General features: G+C 32.7%; 1 protein-coding gene across 1 annotated transcript; it reads left to right on the forward strand.

Moving 5' to 3' along the window:
• The first annotated feature begins 5,336 nt into the window (after positions 1-5,336).
• Positions 5,337-7,444, forward strand: LOC130970374 (membrane protein PM19L-like). Its single transcript, XM_057896445.1, has 4 exons — positions 5,337-5,551; positions 6,280-6,499; positions 6,607-6,652; positions 7,145-7,444. Exons 1-4 carry the CDS (start codon positions 5,422-5,424, stop codon positions 7,232-7,234), a joined length of 486 nt encoding a protein of 161 aa, XP_057752428.1. The 5' UTR covers positions 5,337-5,421; the 3' UTR covers positions 7,235-7,444.
• Positions 7,445-7,659: the final 215 nt, after the last annotated feature.

Consider the following 7,659-nt stretch of genomic DNA (forward strand, 5'->3'; position numbering starts at 1 on the left):
TATTGAGGTCTTTGATATTTTTTTTAAAAAGAAAATGATTGCCTAAATAGTTTCTGGGTAATAAGGTATATGGACGTGTGAGTATGGTCTGTGGTGGTTCATCACCTTGTCTCTTGAACAATAGGTCCGCAGTCTGACCGATCTTGGCCATTGAAGGCATCCTGAGGCTGGCGTTTTGTCCTGAAATGGATGACCTGCAGCTAAAAGATTAGTCACTATGTTGGTGGTGAGTAAGCTTGGGAAACCAAGAAAAATATATTATTGCTGCATAAGAATTTTTTGAGTTTTATTGTCAATGAAGCATTTGGATAGAGGTGGTTACGATGTGGCAATGGCGTTTTAAAGTTCTCTGTATATCCCAAGAGTTTTTAAGCATAAAATTATGAATTTTGAAAGCTATAAAGTGTGTATATTTTCGAACATTTTGTTTTTGATTTGGAGTAGGAATGGCGTTTTCTAAAATGTGTAACCGTTTAATTAGATTAATTAGAGAAGTAGAAATTGGACTGTTTAATTTGTTAGAGAAATTAGACGGTCTGATTTGTGATGGGTACTGAAATCGGACTGTCTAATTTGTTAGAGGTACAGAAATTGAACGGTTTTACAAATTGGACCATCTGATTTGTATTAAAAAAATGATTAAACTATCATTTCTATCTACAAAAATTGAAAATACTGACATATCTACCCATAAAAAAAGGAAATTACCATTTTTATCCATAAAATATAAATTTTTATATAACAAAAATATCCAAACACTAAGAAATCACATAAAAATCCCAAATTACCATTATCATCTGCATCATCTTTTCTCCACTACTACCAGTCCATCCTCTCTCTCTCTCCTTCTATTTTCTGAGCTCATTGCTGCTGCCAGAGTTCGTCAACTCTGCCAACTCCTTCCTCTCTCTCTTTCTCTCTCTTTTCTTCTATATTTTGCTTCTCTCTCCTCTACTTCTTCGAATGGTTATGTGATGTAGGTTCAGTGGTTTCTGGGTTTGTAGACTGGGGAAGAACGGGTGGAACCGCGGACTAGACAGGGGCTAGAGCTCTGTGTCAGCGAGAGATGGAGGGCTAGCTGGAACGGGCTGGGGCAGCGGTAGCGATTAGGCAGCGACAACGGCTCTTGGGTTGTAAAAGGTGGCGGAAGCGACGGTGGTCCTGGGCTCGCGGAGGTGAGGCAAAGGGAAGAAGAAGAAAGAGAGAGGGAAATGGTGGAGGAGGAAAGAAAGGGGGAAAGGACGCGGCGGCGGCGAGTAGAGGTTGGGTGGGACTTGACGGCGCCAGCGACTGTTGAGTGCCGCGGCGGTGGTTACGCAGAGGAGCTAAAAAGGGGCGAGAGAAAGGAAGAAGAGTGGAAATCAGGTGAGGGGGGACAGCTTGGTGTTCGCCGGTGGTAGTGCAGTGGTCTCAGACAATTTGCTTTTTCTATTGTTGTTGTTTTTGTTGTTGTTGCTTTATGTGAAGAAGATGATAATGGAGGTATAGTGGTGGTGGTGGTGATGGTAGTGATGAAGGAAATGAGGTGGTGGTGCCTTTGAATTGAGTGATAGTGGTAACTAGGGTTTAGGATGGTGGTGAGGAAGAATTTCGGTGGTGGGTTTGGGATTGGAAAAGTGGTGGTGTGAAGTAAGTGGTGGTAGTGGGGTAATTTGGAAATTTCAAATAATTTTTTTTGGATTTGGATAGTTTTGTTAGCAAAAGTTTATGTTTCATATGTACAAATGGTAATTTCTTTTTTTATTGGTAGGTATGTCAACGTTTTCAACTTTCATAGATACAAATGGTAGTTTACTCTAAAAAAATTAAAAAATTTCAGACACAGCAATTGAATCTTTCGATTTGTGAATTTTTCACAATTTTAAAAAACACCAAGAATTATCATGTTAAAATATATCACTATTTTTAATTCTATATCCAAAAAATAGCTTATATTTTCATCACAAGTCTTGACCAATATATATATAAAAGAACAACAGTGTCGATAATAATTGTGAAGCGCTGTCGATGTCTTTTAATTAATTTATCTGAAACATTCAAATGTCTCCAATACAAACCACTAGAACAAGAACAACACTCGCAACAGATGTTTAGGATACTTATTTCTGTTTGTTAACGTCAGATTTGTATCTATCCCGTTTATTTGTTGAAACATATAACTAATTTAGTGTTAGTTGAACATTGATAATTTAATTTTAATTCATAGATATGCAGTAATAAACTAATATATAAAATATAAATAATCTGATGTGCTAGATAAAAATTTAATCTAACAGATGTGTAGGGGTCGCAATGGATAGAGTTTGGAGTCTATTCTAATCCTATCTATGGAAAATTATTTTATAAACTTAATCCTACCCTACTCGTAGGTTGAAAATATCCTAACCCTAATCCTATCCGTTCTTAACCCACGGATATCCGATCCTATTCGCGAGTTATAAAAAAGATGCAATATTATTATATAACTTGATAATTTAAAATAGAACTGACTTTTATGTAAAAAAAAAAGTATTAAATTATCAATTAATAATCTTCTTTTAGTGACTAAGGATCTTTTATATTTAGTGAGAGATCTTTAGTTCAATATCCACTTAAAACATATTTTTATATAAGTATATAATATATACATATATAGGGTGCAGATTGATCGGGTAGGGTTGAAGTTCAACCTGCACCCTACCCGACCCGCACGAAAACTTTACCCGTATCCTACCCTATCCGTTGCGGATCGAGTTAGCAACCCTATCCGATCGAATGGGGTTGAATTGGATACCCGCGAGTAAGATGTATGTTGCCACTCTTATCGATGTGGCTAGATTTTTGAGTAATACTCATTTTCATAACTTTTTTATTCAAGTCTTATGAAAGAAAAAGGTTTTGTTAGGAGATCTAATTGTACCATAGTGTTTTTGACAATATACATGGCCGCTTAGAATTGACAAAAGGGACTATAATAAACATAACAAGATAATTGGTAGCACTCTAATTCCAAAATTAGCTAGAAATGCCGAAGAAGGATCATGGGATCACGGTATCTTGAGATTGAAGAGTTCACTACATGCAAAGAATATCACTTGCCTAGGAGAACAGACAACAGATCTCGAAAAGGTACTAACTAATCAAATAAAATAATAATCCTTAAATATGTTATGCAAGTAAGAATAAGAATCCGGCATATTTATTAAGGTGGCAAGAATTGAACCGGTTATTAAATCCTTCGAGTAACTAGTTTAATGGTTTAATTGAAATTGAATCGTAGTTGAACCGATTTAATTAAATATAATATAAACATTTCATGAACAAATAAGACTAATGCTTTTGTAGGCTTCTGAGCTCATTATGAATGGAAAACAACTATCAATTAAATGCTTAGTAATCAAATACTGCAGAAACTGCATATATATACTTGTGTGAATGAAAGGTTGTCTTCAAATAAATTATTTTGATTGCATATATGTTTCAATACACACATCAAATCAGTAAACCATTACAAAAATTAATTTGTTGATAAAAATGATCTATCAAAGATTGAAAATTACACCTTAGTCTCGAGAAGATTGGTTCTGCTTGACTTTTTCCCACAAAATAAAGACCATTTTGCTAGCAAAATAATATTTCGAGGACCAAATATTAGATAATAAAAAAAAATAAAGATAAACCATTAATTTAGTACCCGAAAGATTATGTCACTTACAATTTAGCTTCTAGAAACAAATAAATTAAACATACCTAAGAAAAATAATGTATAACAAAATACCCCAAAGTCAAAGCAGCAAACTGAACATTTTAAATTGATTTTTGTCATACTTCATAGTAAAATATTTTTAAACTGGGTCAGATTTTCCTTGAGAGGAACTTGTTTAAGATTCTTGGACGGCATTATCTTGTGGTTATTCCATCTAAATTACATACAATATATAAACTCAGAATGACAACAATTATAGCGAAATTCAGAATGACAACAAAATAAAAACTCAGCCATTAAAACAACTATAGCAAAATTCAGAATGATAGCAATTCAGAATCCAGACGATTATATCAATTTATACAATTCATACAGCATTCAATATAATTAAATTCAGCAATTCATACAGTAAATTCACCAAAATTCTCTGAAAACCTATTAGATGGAAAATACCAATTTTCCTCTCTTAGGCTTGTTAGGTCAACATAGCAGAATTTAATATAACAGAATTGAACTTATATAGCAAAATTCAAAATTCAGAGTTCAAAAATTAAATTTATATCAAATTTATATTAAGTAAAATTCAGAATTGTAAAATAATTAATCTATATAATTAACAAAATAAAAAAAATTGAAAACCAGAAGAAAAACACTGCATCTGAACTCAAATCTGGACTAAATTTCTCACTGAATAAAAAATTAATTGAAAAAAGTACAAACCCAAGAACTGAAGAGCCTGATTCATACAGTTAATTCACCGAATAAAAAAAATTAATTGAAAAACAAAAATCTAAGAACTCACCGCGGCAGAGAGCACAGAAAGCTAGAGTTCACGACGGCAAAATAGATGCCCGACGATGACGATGACAGCAGAAGTGCAGAATAGTTGCTCGACGACAATGAAACCTTCAAATCGTGCTTTCGACGACGACCAGAGGACCAAACGATGATGACCAGAGGACCTTCGATCCGCGACGGTGGCAACGTCTGCTGGTCACTGCCGGTGTCAATTATGTTGGCGACGGTGGAGACCACTTTTTGAAGGTACTGAAATACTGAAATTTTGGGAACAGAAACAAAAATTTTAGCACCAGTCTCTGAACCAACAAACATGATATTGAGTCACAGTCTCTCAGTATTTGTCTCAGTACCTTAAAACAAACGCTACCTTAGGGTTGAGGGAGGCTATGTGTGAGTGGCTTTTCGGATGGGTTAGGTCAGCTATGGATAATGTGTTTTGTTTTGTTTTGTTTTTTTGTTTTCTTTTTTGGAGTATCAAAACAATTTTATTTTTGGTGAATATCAAAAACCGAAACTTATGAAAATCCAGCCAGTTCAGCTGGTTCACTAGTTAACTACCAATTTGATCGATTTTTTATTAGTTTTTTGCAAGACAATTTTAAAAATTAACCAGACCGGCCAAATGACAGTTCCCAATTAACTTGGTTAAACTAGTCGGTTCGATCCGGTTTTCAAAACCTTGATATTTAATCCATGTTGCCTTGTATATGAGGCATGAAGCATCATCTTTACAACCCTACAAGGGCCTTTTGTTTTATTCACAAACAGCCTTAGCAAGAAAAGAATCAAACCTTTCATTCACTAGTCCATATATAAGCTTCGATTACCTGGTACAAAACACATGTAGCTACAACTTTTTAGGCTTCTGAAATTCTACTTAGCCCTTTAATTTTGCAGCTTTTGCCTTATCCGAAACTACATATAAGAATAGAGAGATGGCAAACGAGCAAACAATGAAGCCGCTAGCCACGCTGCTTTTGGGGCTGAACTTCTGCATGTACGTCATAGTTTTGGGCATTGGTGGATGGGCCATGAACAGAGCTATAGATCATGGTTTTGTCATAGGTAAAGTGATTTCTATTTTTAAATAGTCAAGATAATCTCTAAAATATTGTGCATGCATATCTCAAGAGATCAAAGGTTTAAATTGATCACTGAAAAGTATAATTGTGAAATTTATGGCATTGGGTATAAATTGTTTAATGACATTCCATCATCTAACTGACGAAAAAATCTAGTTGATTTACTGTTGTATCTTTCATAATCAATTTGATATGTCTGAAATTTTAAAAACCAAATTGAAACACATAAATTTTCAAAGACTATTTTAACTACTAACCATTTACTTTTAGCTTCTTATTTCAACTCAAAGTTATATTATCGCGTATTTGTCTGTTAATACATTTATTGGAAAATAATTTCACTTTTGTCAAGTAAATCAATGAACATTATGTAACATATAAGTATGTTCAAATGACATATGTATTACTACCATATTGACAAACTATAATAGAGAAGTGCATGTTAATTTATAGTACAAAATAAAACTTTAATATACGAAATTTTTTGAAAGATATTCTATATGAACTGAAAATGAGTCCAAAAACTATTTTTAAATTAGTAGATAAAATAAAGAATTCATAAAAAATTGTTTAGAAAAAAAAGTGACTTCATCTCCTTTAAAACGTGCCCCAATTTTAAAAATATCACTGTAATTCCTTGTGTGGCTGTTATGTTTCTAATTGTAGCATAATTTAACATGATTATGTGTGTGAAATCATGATGAATGGCAGGTGCAGGACTTGAACTACCAGCACATTTTTCACCAATACAATTCCCAATGGGAAATGCAGCCACTGGGTTCTTTGTGACATTTGCTTTGATAGCTGCAGTTGTTGGCGTTGGATCAGTCATCTCAGGAATCAATCACATCCGATCATGGACTTCAGAGAGCTTGCCATCTGCGGCTTCCGTTGCCACCATTGCATGGACCCTCACACTTCTTGCCATGGGGTAATCTCTTAACTTCCTCATAAGAATAGAATTGAATAATAGATAAATTTGTTTATGTTGTTGCATGATATATAGTTGCTGAGTTTTAAGGTATATGGTTTATGCAGCTTTGCTTGCAAAGAGATTGAGCTAAACATCAGAAATGCCCGCTTGGTAAGAAAGAAAAATTTTGAAATTATAGGATCTACGTTTGGTGTATTCTTTTTATTTTTAATCTTAATGTTTTATGTTTCCAATTTTGAAAAAAATATAAAAATAGAAAATATAATTTCATTAATTTTTATTTCTTTATAAATTTTTTAAAATAAAAAATATTGAAAATTAAAATTAAACATGTCTTTCATTTTCTAAAAAAGAATTATCTATTTAAAAAATTTAGATAATATAATCTTTTTATTTTTCTTTTCATTTATACATTTGTTTAGTAACGTGACAGATAAAAATAATATAGTTAAACAATAGATAAAATAAATTTATTTAAACTAATTTTATAAATAATTTTATTTTCTCATTATTTTAATACCTTTTAATTATTTTAAATTCATTTAAACATTTAAAATTAGGCAATGATTTAATAAAACAAAATGGAAGTATTTACTGCCACGTTCTTGAAGCATAAGAGCTTTGGTATGTCCAATTTTGCAGAAAACAATGGAGGCTTTTCTAATTATCCTTTCAGCTACACAGCTTTTCTACATTGTTGCTATTCATGGTGCTGCTTCATTGAGGAGATAAACTTGATAGCTTATTGTGTGTTGGTTGGCGTGCTTTTCCCTTATTTTTTTCCATCAATTTTCTTTTTTGTTTGTCTAACTATGTCTTCCTATTTAATTTGTGATGTAATTTACATGATTGGATTTGGATTTGGATTTGTGTACATTGAGAATAAGTTGTGTACAAAGACTAAGAATAAAATTATTTGAACCATTTTTCGTTTGTTGCAAATTTTCACTCTATTTTTAACCCCAACCAAACATGGCATAGATTGAAAAGAGTTATCCTTGGTTTAAGTGTTACTAGCTTGTTTAATTTTTTGGGCAGTTGCAAATATTTCCACTCGGCTAAATGGTTAAATAAAATATTTTATACTAACTAATGTAACTAGTACATGATAGAACGAAAAATAAAAGTTCCGAAGGGTGTTAAATAGAGTAAATACC

This window comes from Arachis stenosperma, chromosome 3 (genome assembly GCF_014773155.1).
Source record: "Arachis stenosperma cultivar V10309 chromosome 3, arast.V10309.gnm1.PFL2, whole genome shotgun sequence".
Lineage (NCBI taxonomy): Eukaryota > Viridiplantae > Streptophyta > Magnoliopsida > Fabales > Fabaceae > Arachis > Arachis stenosperma.